General features: G+C 42.9%; 1 protein-coding gene across 2 annotated transcripts in view; it reads right to left on the bottom strand.

The window, feature by feature from the left end:
* The window catches only part of rock2a (rho-associated, coiled-coil containing protein kinase 2a), a 34,086-nt gene extending 17,478 nt beyond the window's left edge, over nt 1-16,608 (bottom strand). For both annotated transcript variants that reach the window (XM_071522624.1, XM_071522623.1), the window contains exons 1-9: nt 15,747-16,608; nt 3,166-3,247; nt 2,878-2,978; nt 2,430-2,567; nt 1,817-2,077; nt 1,355-1,499; nt 1,047-1,185; nt 539-630; nt 206-365 (exon numbers count right to left, since the gene is read on the bottom strand). In XM_071522624.1, the coding sequence (XP_071378725.1) occupies nt 206-365; nt 539-630; nt 1,047-1,185; nt 1,355-1,499; nt 1,817-2,077; nt 2,430-2,567; nt 2,878-2,978; nt 3,166-3,247; nt 15,747-15,845 (1,217 nt within the window). In that variant the 5' untranslated portion in view covers nt 15,846-16,608. The remainder of the gene's footprint in view (nt 1-205; nt 366-538; nt 631-1,046; nt 1,186-1,354; nt 1,500-1,816; nt 2,078-2,429; nt 2,568-2,877; nt 2,979-3,165; nt 3,248-15,746) is intronic.
* Between the last annotated feature and the right edge of the window lie 426 nt (nt 16,609-17,034).

Here is a 17,034-nt window from a genome sequence, read left to right as displayed (position 1 = left end):
AGGGGTTCAGATGGAAGAAAATATATAAAGAAATTAGTTTAGGCCTGCAAATGCGCATTACAAGCTACGGTATTCACATTGTAAGATTTACATACGGATGTATAGTATGTACATAAATATGTGCAGATCATGAATATGTGCATTGAATGAATACATAAATAGTCTCACAAATCAACAGGAAAAGTTAGAAAAACAGATGCCTTACTGGTCTTCTTTGAAGTAGGTGAAGCCCACAAAGGGCAATTGATTTCCGACGAAGGCCTTAGGCATGGGGAATGTTTCTACATCGCCCTTGTCTTCCTCTATCTCGTCAAAGTTACTGGTGTCTATGTCACTGCTCAGCTCCGGGACCACAGGGGCAACCGCTGAGGAGGAGAAACGAGGGTGAAAGAAAGAAAGAGAGAGAGAAAGAAGCATGAGAGAATGTGAATTGTGGGAAAGGAGGTATTGTGTGAAGTCTAGTCCTTGCACCAGTTAAAATAGTCATTCTATAGGACCAGCTGAAAACGCTTCCCCATTAAACTGTGGTAATACTAACTGTCTCTGATGGTGTCGAAGGTCCACTGGTCGTTCTTGAAGAAAGGGTGCCGCTTGATTTCTCCCACGCCATTCCTGCCCAATCGCACCTCCCTCAAAACAAAAGAGACTGAATAAGTGGTAGAACAATGAGTACAGTTACAGTTAGTCCATTTGTCCTCTGTTAAACAGTGGTGGGAATGGGTTACGACACTACAACCTATCAACAAATACACAATGCTTCTCATGAATTTGCTCTTTTTTAGAATGTTTTATGTTACATTATTGCCATCCTTTTAAAAATGTGCCATGTAAAGGAGCTTTATGTACAAATGCAATCGTCTTATTAAACAAAGTGGAGTTGTAACAGAGAAGAGCATCCCATCCCCTTACTTAAGACCCTGTAACTCGCCCCCGTTTGCCCGAATGAAAGATTGAAAGACTGATTAGTTGGTTGAGTGGACAGATGGATAGACAGACAGAAGGATGGATGAAGGACTCAGTTAGCGCCTTCTTTTAGCTCCCTATACCTATCAGTAAGGAAGGCACAGATTATATTCTTGGCGTCTTTGGAGATCTCCACATCATCTGGGAAGTTGAGGGAGTTCTTATGGTCCATGATCTTACTGTAGGTTCCCACCAGAGAGTCAGCGTAGAACGGGGTGTCACCTAACAGAGATTACGGTACTAAAGTTAGCTATAATATACTAGAATGGCAAATTGAAATGAACAGTTGCTTTTTGCACTGAGGTGATTCCAAAATGCTACGTATAGTATAGCTTGATTTTTCTACTCTTGTCCTGTGACATTCTTGTGACCAAAAGAAATGTTCACTGACCAACCAGCATCTCGAAGATGAAGACCCCTACGGACCACCAGTCACACTCTCTCCCATAATACCCATCTCCTCCCTGGGATTTCAGCACCTCAGGAGAGATGTAGTCTGGAGTGCCGACTGCCGTATCACAGTGCACCATGCCGGTCTGCAACAGAAACAGAGACAAATTCAATAACTCAGAAATTCAATAACCTTCAGAGGAAGAATCCTACAAGAAAGTTTTGACAGTACAGACTCACAGCCGGCATCCTGGCTCCTAGCCTTATAAATAGCCGCACTATCATCAAGCCAATTCATAAGTTTGCTCTTGAATTAAATGAAAGGTAACAGAGGAACAAGTCTTCAACTCTGTTACCATTGCCAAAAGTACAAGAGGATCTGTTCATTCATCTAGAAATAAGATATTTTTCAGAAGCTTGGGATGCTCCTGTGCCGATGTTTCAGCGATGGGACACAACTCACAGAGTCCATCTTCATGCATGTGCCGAAGTCGGCCAGCTTGAGGTGTCCGTGTCGGTCCAGCAGCATGTTGTCCGGCTTGACGTCGCGGTGGATGAAGCCCATGGAGTGAATGGCGTCCAGGGCCATCACCACCTCCGCCGTGTAGAACTTGGCCCATTTCTCCGGCACGTCGTAGGTGCTGGTCAGGTTGACCAGATCGCCGCCAGGCATGTACTCCATCACCATGTAGAGGTGGTGCTCGTCTTGGAAGGCACAGCACAACTGAACACACAAACAGACACATCAATAAAAGCTCCTATTACTAGTGGTGCCTAAAATACTTTGTACTGGTAAAGGTCAAACATACCAAGAAATGAGCACCAAACAGCACCATGCTACATCGTTGCTGAATGACGTTTTTCTGTTAATTACAATGCTAAGTTATATGAATCGATGCCATATGATTAGACCAAGGAGACGGTCAAAATGGGCAATATCAATATGAGTGGACATTGTGCATACTTGGCCAGCAAAAACATGGTGTGCACCCGTCTATCCATTACCTTAATCAAAATGTTAACAAAATGTTATCTGGTTGAGAATATATCTGCAGTGAATTAAATACTTGTCTCACCTGTACAACCCAGGGACTGTTGGCGAAGGCCATGATGTCTCTCTCCTCCCAGAAGAAGGCTGAGTCCGAGCGCTTGATCATCTCAAACTTGCTCAGTAGCTTCATGGCGTAGACCTTCTGAGAGGCTTTGTGTCTCACCTGAGTGGTGGAGGGGGAATAACGAGCCACGACTTAACACCCAACAGAAAAGTTAGAGAGGTACTCTCTCATAGTATCTTTTTACATGTAGCTTTGGCAAAACAATCATATATACCAGGCTATTCATAGTTAGAAAGGTATTGTTATAAATTCTTATCAGCATTTGGAATATTTACAGATGAGGTCTTTACTAGAAAGCCAAGGCACAGATGAGCTCACTGCACAGCACACTTGATTGTCAGGTTGAACTGAAAATTAAAGCCAAAATAATATGATGTAAATGAAAGCATACATTTCAAAGACTACTCACCAGTTGAACCTCACCAAATGCCCCTCGGCCAATTACTTTAACTCTGTCAAAGTCCTCCGACTTCATCTGGAGGTCCCGAATGTGCCCCATGACTTTCTCATCTAGGGTCAAAAAAACAGAAGGCATGTCACCTATTCAAATCAGACACAAGTGCCCATAAACCAATAACAACATTGTTTTTAAATTCAATTTAAATTCAATTTAAGTTCAATTTACACAAAGTGTAAATGAGGGTAAACATCCTCATTCTCTGTCTTACACACACATACACACACACAGAGTACTTACATCTGTTTAAAAAGGTTTCAATGTTTTTATTTTTCCGTAGTGCAGGGTAGTCCAAGTCTAAAACCACGGCGTTTATGGAGTCCTACAAGGAAAGAAAGAACAATCCTTCAGGTTTGAACAGAAAACATGGAAGAAAGCACAACATCCATCTGAACAGACTAGTCTTTCTGCAAAATCTAATTGTGAAAACTATGAAAATCTCCATGAAATCGATGATATTATGGCTGATAGGCAGAGAAAATTAAATTGCCAGATCACAGTGCAGTTACTGTGATATATTGGGTCTAGTTTGTGGTCCTGCATTACCAGCACCACCTGGTTTGAGGCAGGGCCGTTCATAAGACATATAATCAATGAGTGAATTAGTTAATATAATCTGTGAGTGAATTAATTAGTTGGTAAAACACGCTTCCCTCAAGCTAGTATGCCAATGCTGTATAGGAGGGATTAACACTAGGACTAGGATCCTGCAATTTCCTGCCCAGATTCTCTCCATCTTCCCCTTTGGAGTGACATCAGGTACCCAGGAAATCAGATACTTCATAAATCTATGTAGTGCAATGCTAAATGATGGGTCCATTTGGAGGAAAAATAAGTACCGATTCTGTCCAGTCCCACGCTGCAACATAGGCCTAATTAATTATCAGTTTATGTGATTGATTGATTTGTAATTTTAGCTTTTTAGCTCCCTAGCTGATGATCAGCTGCCTTTATCACGTCTATGGAGAATAAAACTGACCCTTTAGCAAACACAGCTTAAAGCATATTACATACTGTACACAGACAGAGGCACTGCACATACAACAATGTGATTTACTACAAAATGCCAGAGTATGTGCTGATCATAAAAAGATATATCACCATAACTCACTGTTATGCAGCCCAACATGAAAACCTAAAGTGCATTCTCCCATCATCAAAACTCATTTGCATACAAGTAGAGGATTATGGTTGTGTGAAAATCACAGCTCAAGGTGTGAAGATTCAAAGTTACCTGTACATTTTCACAATAATTCGAGATTTACTTCATTTTATTAACTAGATTCTGCTCTTTAAAAGCCAGATATGATTGTAAAAAAATATTTTTCAAACCGTGAGGATGTTTGAGAGCACCAGAGTATAGAAGAAGCAAAGTGTTTCATCCCTGACTGACTGGACTAATATACATTTTACTTCCTGATGACTATGGAGTTGCAGCAATAGCACCATGGTAAGTAAAAAAAAAAAGAAAGAAATGCTCCCAACTCTTATTTCTCTGATGTAAAAAATTGGGCCAAGCCAACTGGCAAACATTTACCACCCAATAAAGTCAGTGGAGCACAGGATTGACTGGGCTACATACAGCGGGCCTACATCCAGACTGAAGATGATTGAGAGCCAAACGCCACAGACTGCGATTTTTAGGGAGAGTTGATTTCCTGTATATCGCCTCACCATTGCACAGAACAAAAACACTTCCACATCTGTCAACAAAATGAGTAACAGCGTGTAGTGGACGAATACTAGCGTGTCTGAATGAAAACCAACAGCTTCACCTGGAAAAATTCACTCCCCTCCCTGCACACACAACTCAAAACTGTGCAAAAAAAAAGGTTTAAACTAAAAGCCCAGTTCCTCATGATGAGAAAATGATTAATTCTGCCACCAGAAGCCTAGTTGATGTAGTGTGATATTTTGTCAATGAAGTTCATCACTAACTGACAAATGATAAACAGGCTTCTGTCGTTCATTCAATTTGTGACGATTTCTGCGAGCTTTCGGAAGCAGTCACTCTCAAAAGAAAATGCAGTGAACTCTCCTCTCGGCACAGCATGCAGTCATTGGTTGAGAGTTTTATTTACCACACTCATGAATATCTGGTACTGCTTATTTGTGCAATATTTGTATCTGAGCACAGCAAGGAATCCGTTTTACACGGGGATCCCTGTTGCCATGTGCAGCTTATAGGGAATGAAAGCTGAAACATAGCTTTTATCATTAGTCTACACATCACATTTTTTTAAAAGGACTCCAGGGAATATCAGAAGAAAGAGGTTATACTCCTAGGATTGAAAGTTGGTAATTTTGGTAATTACCATGCACCACTGCATTGGTGTAAATACAATCCCTTATCATGGTTTTTATTTGAGCATATCAGCTATTAGTTATTATTCATATTCTAGCCATTTTTGAGGAGTAGGACTTGCTTAACGAAAGCATTCTGCAACTTTCAGCTCACTTTTGCTCTAATACGTACAATCAGAGCAAAAGCAAAATCCACCTGAATCTCAAATTTAATTGCTGCCTGATGTCAGTCCTTGTATCAAGAGCTCGGTAAATCAATTTAAGAGTGAAAGTGATACCATAGGTGGCGTTGTACTCCAGTTTCAGAACTGTGAGTCTGTGTCTGTGGGGAACAGCGGTTGGGAATAAGACTGTACTACTGGCAGCAGAGTGTTAGGTTATCTGAGCACAAGCTGAGGATTTGTAGTATTAAATCTTTTTATATTGGATATAGTTTGACGCAGGTCAATATATGGCAACCAATAAATAAGCGAAAGACAGACTTATGCAAACCCCCAATCGCTACAGTGCATAACACACAACGAGGAAGTCATCTATCAACTTGTGCATTCCTCAACGGTCAATGCGGAGCTGTTTGAAACGCTGCGCCAAGCCAAACGTTACAACAGAGCGTACAGCCACCCCAGTCTGACCCAATGGTGTCAATTGGTTTCTTTCACACTCTTCTTCCTCTTCTCTCTCTCTCTCTTTCTCTCCTCCCTCTCCCTCTCTCTGTGGCTACACTGCTAGTCAGGATGACACGATCTTTCTATCGTGTTTCTCTCACTTCCTCTCTCCTCGTTTTCTTCCCCTCTCTCTCACTCCTCTGTTGCCCTTTTCTTCTGCTCTCCCTCTATCTTATCCGTCTCTCTTCCTGCTCTCTCCATCTTTCTCTGCCCTGCTCCGGTCAGTCTGCAGCGAGCTGCACACTCCGTTTCATCATCTAAACCTCACTTCCCCATTAAAGGACTGACCTCACACAAAACTACTATTTAAGGGAAAAAAATACACATGCCGGGGGGCGCGCGTGCACACACACAAACACACACACACACGCGGATCTCCCTACAAGCTCAGCAATACAGGAAATGATCCACCCCACCCCAGGGCTGGCAGATAATTTCACTGTGTCATGAAGCTAGTCCCTGTGTGCAAGTCATTTCCTCTGAGGCAGCATTCTCTGCTACTACTGCTCTGCATGAGCCTGCTGCCAAGAAAAAGGAAAATACACACATGCATGCCACCGGCACGCATAATAAAGTACACAATGCATGCATGCAGACAAGTGTGTGCACATACAGACACACACACTTTTTATTTGGCAAAACGTCTTTCAAGCAACAGCAAATATTTCATGCGCAATTATCGAGCGCTTACTGTTGCTTATAAAAGTCTTTTGACATCCTGTAGGTCCAGGATGTCTGCAAGTTTCATCAAGTTAGACTTAAGATGTTCTAAGACCTTTTTAATGGCAGTTAAAAAGAAAAAAGTCCAATTTGGCAACTGAAATCAGTGTTAAAACTGTAGACCTATTAGAACATAGGTCTGCATGGCTGGACTTATTTCTCAGCAGCAGAAACCGCAACAATTTTTCACACCTCCAACACTGTATTTAACGCTTTAAATGCTATACAGAACTATATTCAAGACAAAAATGAAATGAGTTAAGATTTCAGGACTTCCCTGTAGCTCATGCATAACAAGCAGTTCACTTGAGTTACACAAGAGAAATGGCTGCGTGGAGCTGTTCCCATCTGCTTCCATTAGCATTACTATAAAAAAAAAATGCCAACAAGCCTCTGGAGGACATTTCTCAGCTACTGAGTCAAAGCAGCTCTTTATAAATATTAAATAACTGACAAGTGTCTGGGGAAGTGTGAAACTGGAATGAGAAGTTATTTAAACTTTAATGTATCTGACATATTTGGACTTGTTCCAGACCGCCACCACTCCTCCTTTCCTCACCCACTGTCATGTTGGCTCAGCTTACCAGGTGAAAATCTTTTTTTGTGACAATCTAAATAATTACAAAGCAAGTCAGTTCTTACACCACAGTTTGATATACTGGTTACTGGTGTGACCGGGTCATATCTGTCCTGTAACTACAGTAACAGGCTGGTATGACTATCTGTCCAGTTAGGCTTATCAGTCCCAGTTCTTATATATCTAGTAGATTGCACTTCAGCTTTTTATCTCGGCTATACTGTAATCAAGTCAACGGGTTATGCTGGGTTGCTTGGCAACTCCTGAAAAATACAAAGAGTCGAAAGGAGTTGAAGCCATAGAGAAGCAGCAGGCAAGAGTTTTATAAGCAGTCTGGTTCAGCGGGCTCTATTCTATTCCATCTTATTTACCCAACCTGCTGTTGACATTACTGAGCTGTCATTCTCCCTTTGCCTGCTTCCACTCTTTATCACCCTATAAAAAGCCACGTGGCTCGACCAGTCAGGAATGCGATGATGTTAACCTGAGAGGGGATAAACAGAGGGAGGAATAACCCAACTATTCAAAGCGCATCGGAAACCCTGCCCGCTCCATTCGCACCCCCCTCCCTCCTACCCATCTCATCACTAGGCATGTGGAACAGAAAACAAGCAGCGGTGCTCTGGGCTTTAAAAGGCTTGAGCAGAAAGCTAATGTTTTGATCGAATTCCAGACGTTTAAAAATAGTCGTCCGGATAAACGGAGGGCCGGGCAGAGTTGGGGGGACCGTGCCAGGCAGGGCCCATAACTCTCCAAGAAAGACACAGAACAGCAAGAATCCTGGAGAGGCTTGCAAAAAGCACAGCTAATGTCCCCTCAGGGAGCAGCTACAGTATGTCTTATTCTTTCATTTGACAGATTTTTGTCCCATGCTCCTATGCCCTATGCATTTTTGGCACAAGATCATGCTGAGGAATGTGACAGGAAAAACGGTAAAAGAGAAGGTGACATGCGACCACGGCCCTAAGCTGAACTTACACTCAACTTGCTCCATGGTTGTGGTAATATTCCATTTGTTAAAAAAACTAAAAGGACAATACAGTGGCAAAGTTGTCATGTAATGTAGCATGCCTCTCACGGTGGAGATTTTCAATAACTGCTACTATCCTAGTGTCCACAACACAACTTAGGGTTACACCAATGTATCGGTTGTATTGGCCTTTTAATTTGTGTATTGGATACAATATCGGTCAGTCAGTGTCAGTCAGGGATGAACACTTGGAATTTATTTTTGCTATGAAAATGGTCAAATTTATAGATATTGAATATCGGCACAAAATATCATCCATCAACAGCTTCACTTCAAACATTGGTATCAGTATCAGCTTTCGCAAATCCATATCACCTGAACCCTAACACACACACACACACACACACACACACACACACACACACAAACGCTCTTGTTTTGGTTTGATAAAAGGAATGAAAGATGCATGTGCTCATTCACAATCCAAAACTATTTCATAAATATGCGTGATGAATTGTTCCACTCTTGCTGTTAGATGTCTTTAGCACAGCTTCTGTGTTGCTAACATCAAGTGAGTAATGAACATCCCTCTTCTCTGTGTGCGTGTTTGTGCGAATGTGTCCATGAGTGCCCGAGCCTGTGTATAAGCATGTGTGTGCCCGTGTGTGTGTGTGTGTGTGTGAGTGGGAGGTTGTGTTTCAGCAGCAGGTTGTGATGGAATGATAATGCTGAGGCCAGATGGATGGAGCATTATGCGTGGGAGTCTCCTCTGTTCTCCTCTCTTCTCTCTTCTTCTCTCCACTCCTGTCCCTGAACTCACTCAAACCCTCATTTAAAAACTAAAAATACACTCAGACTCAGGTAACAAACCCTTAAAACGCTCACTGACCAACAATGTTAAGATGCTGCAGAAGCCAACAGTAATAGTTCAACACTGGGGTTTGTGTATCTAGCCAGTGTTGAACGCAGATCGTCCGCTTTGCATGACTGGGTTCAGTTTACCAGCTGTCAGATCCAAAATATAAACAAAGAGCTGAATTATTAGCAAAGGAACTGTCCTTTGTATTTGCAAGTTAAAGCGACTTGAGCTGAACCATGACGCATTGTTGTTGAATGCACTGTTAGGTGCCCGGCCACATCGCCTCTCCAACAGCCTTGTGTCTAGACAAGAAGATCCGTAAGATTAAGACGGGATCTTCTCAGGGTGTACATGCACGTAATGTATTTTCTTTAACATGAGAACCATGTGAACAAATTAGGAAATCCAGTTCCAGTCTTCCTACTAGTCCTAGTGTCATTATGGTTATGGTCAAGGACAAGATTTTGCAGGTTTTATCCAGATTTTAGTTGTTCTGGACATACAACTCCCATTCATTCCTAATAGGAGATTATGGTTTGCCTATGTTTTTGTGTCCCTCACCACATCTCTGTATGTGGGATTTTGGATTTGACACTGTGGCCTGCTGATGCCTTCTGTTATTTGTCCAAGGTATTACGTAAGCTCTAGTCAAGGTGCTGTGACGTGTGTGTGTGTGTGAGAGACAGACTTTGATGGCTGCTCAGTTTGTAATGAATGTTTTACAGCGGGTTGTGGAATCCTTTGTCCTTGAGGAGAATACATAAAGAATAGAATAAATAAAGGCTAATCAATCGGGGTATTTTTTGTTGCCAAGACATGCACTGACAGTAGTGGACTTAACCAATTGACTACTGTTGTTGTACTGTGCAATCTATTAATGCATTTCTGATGCATTAAATCACTAGCTTTACAAGAGGCTTAGGTGATAAAGTGGGCAACTTTTTGGACAATGCTTTAGGGCAACAATGGTGCAACAAGCTTACACTGCACTTCCTGTTCACTGTGTAAATCCTATTAAATATTTCTGACATACCTGCCAGTAGGAATTGAAGTAAGTTAACGTGCCATGTTGTTCAAAAAGTTGTCTGGCGTATCAGAGCAATGAGATCAACAACAACCTATTCATCTAGAAGGCACTCGGTGGAGAGCAAACTGCTGCCAACGCTGAACAATTCTCCAACTGTCAAAGCTGCAGCCTCCGTAACAGATTTTGTTTGTTTACCATTTGTCTTCTGGGTTTGATTTTCCAACAAATTAGAATGAAAATGCAATGCTCTTTAACAGCTGACCTGCAAGTCCCAGATGTTGCACTTTCCCACCAGCACATGAACACAGCATAATAGTTATGGCTAATAAACGAAAATAGTCCAATGACAGAAATCACAGATCCAGATCACCACCACAATCTAATCAACTGATCCTTGAGCCAAGAGCAATCTATCCACTAAATTTCAGCCATGTGTGTTCCTACATTTTTGAGATATCTTGCTAAAAAACATACAAAGCAAGACAGGTGAAAATATAAACTCCTTCCAACTTTGTTGGTGGAGGTAATAAATTACAGGTGAAATAAGATTATTTGGAGTCCGTTCTGAAACCCTGATACAAAGAAATGACACAGAATATGTTGCATGTTATCTTGGGTGCTCAGAAAACACTCAGCAGGACTGCCTATGGTTTTAATGGGCAGGGAAAACCCTGATCATGTTTCCTAGTTGTGGCCACTGAAGAGACTGTAAGCTACAGCCCTGAAGTGAAGTGTGACATATTTTAAGACTGATGAGGGCTTGCACACCCGGAAGACTCCGGGTCTTCTTCACTGGAGTGGAGCAAAAACCAAAAAAAGGCCACGGAGAGGCCCGACCGTCTCACCAGAGGAGGTGTGGAGCAGAGAGACTGGCTTGTTTTCCAAAAAAAATTGGCCGGGGCCACCGTCCCCAGCGCCTTATAAGGCAGTGTTTCTCCCAGCTAGCACATTGCAGCCGGGACTGCTGCTGCCTGCGAGCAACTCAACTACACTCCCGAGACAAACCGGACACCGACTCTCAGGCTAAAGACATGGAGAGAAAGACAGAATGGGGATATCCCCCCTGACTCTCCACCACATCCCCTAAAAACTGACACATACAAGGGAAGACTGTAGTCCAACTATGGGAGGGGGACAGGGTAGGGCGAATGGGGGAGGGGGACAGGGTAGGGCGAATGGAAGAAATGGAAAAGATGGAGAATGAAGGGAGAGAGGAGATGCAGAGGGTAGAGAGAAGCAATGATAGGGAGATACCAGGAAGGGAGACACGAGCAAAGAAACAGAGAAGAGAAGGGGAAGAAATGAAGGAAGCAGAGAGACATGCTGGGTGAAGAGAAGTATGACAAACATATGGTGCGAGGAGAGGAGAATAAGTGAATGGAAAAAGAAAGTGGAAAAAAGAGTGGAGGCAAGAGAATGGACAATACTGAATAAGACAAGTGCATTCGGCTATGTGACAGACAGCTGCACTTTCAGTTGACCTCCTAATGCTGCGTAGTTTGAGCGTCATTCTGAATGCAGATGCAAGAGGGCAAGTATAAAAAAAAGAGGTACCCAGGAAGTGTCACGAGAGATGATTTGGAAGACTAAGACTAAGAAATGACTTCCCACACTGCTCTCCCGGGTGTGTGATAAACAGCAGGCACATATCTAGTCTTGAAAAATGCTCTCTTCCCCAAAAGAGTTCAAAACCAGAGGGACACAAGTTATGCTGGAACAAGAAAATAAGACTTTGAAATTATCTGACACTATCTGAATAGCAAGGTATTAGACTGAGTCATGCACCCCATCACACTACAAAATTACCCATTCCAACTGCACCAAAAATCTCTTCAGACCTGGCTGACAGCACTCCCAACTCAAACCGGTTGGGATGCCCAAATTGGAGCTCCAACTGGGGTAAAATACCTGCAGTGTGTTTAACAAGCAAGAGTGGGGGGTTGGCTGGAGGCTGAGAGAGAAGCAGAGCAAGAGAAGAGAGATAAGGCTAAAAGTGAAAGGGGAAAGTGCAGCCATTCGCAGGGACTTTGAGCCCCATATATAGCTGCCAACTATTTACTCAATGAGGTCATTTCCTTAAGGACGGCAGAAAGGCAACTTATGTGACTGCAATCAAATGTCAATTTTTTTTTTTATCTGGAAAAATGCCCTTTCTTTTGCTCGCCCTCGGCAATCACTCACTAAACTCCCAGCTGCCAAGTGAGTCCAGCACTTCAGTCAGCAATGGTGTGCTGCCAAATAAAGATCATTACAGCTTGCACAGGGAAAAGGTTGCTGATACTTTAGGTTGCATCGGCTCTAGTGCTGATAGAGGCACTACATGGTTTACAGTTTATATGACTATAATGTAGGAGGGTACTGAGCTTAAAGCAGATGCATTCTTGTGACGTTGTTTGCAGGCAATTTTCTCATGGCTACTTGGCTGTTTCACAGACATGGATTAGGCTTCATTCTAGGCTATAAAACTGCTTTCAGTGGAATCTCTGTTGGACACAAAATCATATTCTAAGGCTAGATTTCTATTCTTGTTGTAGCACCGGCCCTGAGTGTCTTATCAAAAGATCGGTCTGTAATATTATAGGGATATAATGACGTAACAGGAAAAATGTTGCAAACTTTCTGATCAAGGATAGGCCTGCTGCTCACTAATCCAAGTCTATTTAAAGTGATAGAGCGCAGTATATCCTAACTTAAAGATGGTCGATGTGGCAGCATTCTTTAGAGGAATGTCATTCAGTCCAGTTGACTGATGCAGCAGATTCACCCAGTCAGCTTTCCATAGCCTTAGGGCAGTCAGCCTTAGCTTCTCAGCAAAGCCTTAAATACATCTTAACTCAACCTCAAGAGGAATGAAAGGTATTACTGCCCTGAAATTAATTCTTCAGTGTCTCTAACTGAGCTGTTATTTAGGAGACTGCATAATCTATTACTCAGCGACTCAACAAGCCTTCCACCTTGCTTCTTCTACCGTTTTTTTGTTGTTGTTGCTGTTGCTATGCCAGAATAGCAGGGGTGTTGTGATTCATTCTTTACTGAAAATGGGCCTGTGAGCAATTATTATGGCACAAAAAAGCATGCACGATGTTATGCCACCTGCACAGAGGGACATTTTTGAACCCTCTGTGTGTGTGTGTGTGTGTGTGTGTGTGTGTGTGTGTGTGTGTGTGTGTGTGTGTGTGTGTGTGTGTGTGTGTGTGTGCGTATTAGAATCCCACCCTCAGCAACCAAACTTCTTGATCCCAGCGACAGCACTGAGGCTGCTAAAAATGGAAAACTGCAGCCTGTTCCCTCCTACGCATGCTTCCCACTCAACTTTTGTCTAGAACACTCAACACCTCTATCTCCCCGACTCATATGCAGGAAGTAAACACGAGCGGTGTTCAGCCAAGTATTCTGCTGCTCTGTGTTTTAAGGCAAGCTCAGAGAACTGATCAGGAGTGCTGCTAGTAGTGGGGGAGGAAAGGGGGGTTACTTTCAGGGGCCCAAAGCTAGACGGGGCCCATTAGAGAGGTGAGGCGATAGGGTTTAAGATAGATGCATTGGTGTGCTGGACCGGTGTCAGATCTTGTTTGGGGGCCCAGAAATCCAAACAGCACCCCTGGAAGTGATGTAACTTTAAAGCTACACTAGGGTCCAAATGGCAGCAAGGGGTAACTTCAATACCCAGAAATCCTGTAACATGACGTCATGTTTACAAACCGGGCTGCTCTGTGATGCCGCATACCAAAGGAAACCAAAGAGATGAGAGAGGAAAAGATCTAATGTTGGTGAGTCCAGCTTTCTCTGGACAGAGCGCTGCTCACTGCTGTTTAGGACACAGTTTGGATTTTGCTCCATTACTTCCTCCTGTGGGCAGAGAAGATTTCCCACCAATGACTGACACTAGAAATTTTGGGCAAATAGGGTGAATCTACAGGGTCTGAATCGGAGGGAGATGGGACACTCTTCTCTGTTGCAGCCCCACTTTGTGATTTAGGATGATAAGACGGGTGTATTTTGACATATAAATCTTGCCTAGTGAAGCTTTAAGCCTAGACTGCACTCACCAAAAGCTTTTATCCAGAGATGCACCGACACGACCCTCCCTGGTCACCTTGGACACCGTTCAGAGTATTAAGTCTCCTCCGCTAGAGTACTGATCCATTACTCAAAAATACAGACTTTATTTTTCTCCATAGAGAGATCTAACTTCTGCTGTGTTATAGTGAATAAAACAGAAAACAAATTCTTTCCTTCAATTTCTGACATGTTACATGCAGCTCTTGGTCTCAGATTGCAGCACTGGAAATGTCAAACATAGCCTTTCACAGGCCCAATAACGGTATCGGTGCTTCCCCTGATGCTCCAAAAAAGGTTACTGCTCGAGGTTCATCGAGACACACGAAGGAACGAGTGCAAACACAGTGGCATGCCGGTCTTAGCTGTGTAACAACTGAAGAATCTGCATCTGAAATCACCAGTTTAACTTCTAACCACCTCGCCTCAGAGGAAATTCATGTTGGCAAGGCAACAGCTCACTTCCCAGGAAACTTATGTTGGGAAAGCAACACAAAGAAATGCCTTTAAGTAGCATCTACATGATTCACATCCTGTAGACTCGTGAATCACAGTCTGTTTTTACTGTAATATATGAGTTTTAAGGTAGCTTTAAAAGGTGAAATATGCGGCAATGTTGACATACAACGCATTGAATGGTCGACCCATAAGTTTATGTATTTTACCGAGAACTTTGATTCAAAATGTCTCTGCAAAATCAATCGGTCATGCAGAGGATAGCATGCTCAGCGGTGTTGTTTTTCTGATGACTTAACATTCCTTCATTTAGTTGGGATTACAACTATCTCTGAGGCTTTATCATGAAGATTTCCAGAGGTTTCCACAACAAGTTTTGCATTAAACCAGAGGAAAGACATAATCTCTCATGCTATTGGATTCATTTTGTGCAGGTTAAAGTATATTTGAAAGCATGCCTGTACATAAACAACTGGTCTAAAAAACGCTTAAGAGAAGGAATTTTTCCTCAGTCTAATGTAAAAGAAGACTAGATTGGGTGGACAATAGCTGCCCAACCATGTATATCAGTGCATTAACAACAGTGGATAGGTGTATGGATCTAGCACTGTCCTGTCAGTGGACAGTAGAAGTGGGGCTGTCCTGGTCTAGTGGGCCCAACTCCTATCCAGGCGGGAGTTTTAGCCGGAAATATTAGTCTTCATAAACAGACCAAGTAGGACATGCACATTCCCAACTAGTTAATCCTAATCTGCACAGACAGTGCGTACAGCCACCAGCTATACTGTCTGCACTCTGGCTTAATTATTAGTTAGGCCTATGTCGACCATGTGCTCTTATTTTGGCTGTTTTCTTTTTTTTCTTCTTCAAACGCGTTACAGTGGGAATATATTGTGCAAGACGGAATGGAAACTTTACAGCAGGACCGTTTCATAACTGATGGAGATGAGAAATAGATTAATAGACAATAACTGTCGTCCTGGGCAGCATCACAGTCTGCCTGCCTACTGTAAGAAAAAACGGGAACGGCTCGCCAGCGGGTAAAAATGTGGAAATGGTAGCAAAATATAAATGCCAATATAATATCTAAGCATATGCATACTTACTAAGCTTGTCTAGCGTTTCGCGAATAGACAGCATGGCGTAATTATTAATAATATATGAGGTATATCCACCACTAGACTCACCAGCAAACTTTCCAAGTTTATGGCAGATCTGGGATCTCTGATCATGTCCTCCAGTTTTTTCAGCCGGGTTTCCATCCTTCTCTCGGCGCCGAGTGACATGTCTGCAGCGTCGGTGAGTTAAAAAGTTACAGTGCTGAATACGAGGAGGGTTTTTTCGCCCCAAAAACTGTTTGAGTTTACATGTGAAACGTCTTTGTTCCTGGCTAATGGCCGTGGGCCTCGCAGAGCAGCCTTGGACTCTCAGCCCACCCAACTCGCCTCCGATAGGAATAGTGTGCACAATGAAGAGAAAATATTCCCAAAGCAGAAAGAGACTCCCCGCTTCTCAAACTTGCCAAGTAGCTAGGCCTTTTTTTTTTTTTCCAGCTTCGTCGCTTCGTGCTCCAACGCGAATGGGAAGCTACTCTCTCGTAATATCACCTCCCGTAGGTGATGGATGCATTTTTCCAGCACGGCGATAAAGTTTGAATTTTAGAGATACCAGCAACAGGCAGCAGGGCGTTTTCTTTGCCCCCCTCTCCTCCCCTTCCCTTTGGTTTTGGCCGCTTGGAAATGCTTTTGACTCACTTTGAGGGAAAAAATTCCGCTTCGTTTCTCCCCGTTCAACGGCGTTTCAAGCCCATAAGTAATGTTGTTTTTTTCCCCTCAGTGCAGCCACAAGTCATCTGAAAGGGCGATAACGTCGGTTGTACTCCCGCGCTGAATTTTTAATAAGAAGACAGTCTCTTCCTGGATTTCTACTCGCATTTTCGCAATTATCCTCTTCGTTCCGTCCGTGTTCCGGGTTTTGTCTGGGGGAGAAATAAGTTGTTTTATCCGGACAGTAAAGTCCCGCAGCCTCTGAATTCCTCACCGTGCACTCACATCTACACACCAACACACACACTGAGGAGCCCGGAGTCTCTCCTCCCCCTGACATCAACACACCGAACACTCCGTTACCCATAAGCCCTCTCTGCTGTCCTGCTGCTGCTCTACCTCTCTCTACCTCTCTCTACCTCTCTCTCTAGGTTCCTCTATCCTCTACCGCTCTGTCTCCCCCTCTTTCTCTATCTCTTTTTAGGTCTCACACATCCTCTCTTTATGAACTTCAGTGAACATTCAATTCAATGAAGCAAACATGATACAATACGGTGTATAACTCTCTCTCTCTCCCTCTTTCTCTCTTTCTCCCTCTCTCTCTCTTTAGTGACTTTATTGACATGGCTGATTATCTGAAACAACATTAGTACCAAAGCAGTATACAAAAAACTTTTCAAAAACTGACAAGCAACAGTTATATTCAAAC

The sequence above is a fragment of the Centroberyx affinis genome, unplaced genomic scaffold (assembly GCF_046629955.1).
Source record: "Centroberyx affinis isolate AG114_WGS23_722 - 3 ecotype Tasmania unplaced genomic scaffold, CSIRO-AGI_Caff_v1 ptg001012l_1, whole genome shotgun sequence".
NCBI lineage: Eukaryota > Metazoa > Chordata > Actinopteri > Beryciformes > Berycidae > Centroberyx > Centroberyx affinis.
Note: the sequence above shows the minus strand (reverse complement) of the source record. Positions and strands in the feature narration are given on the sequence as shown.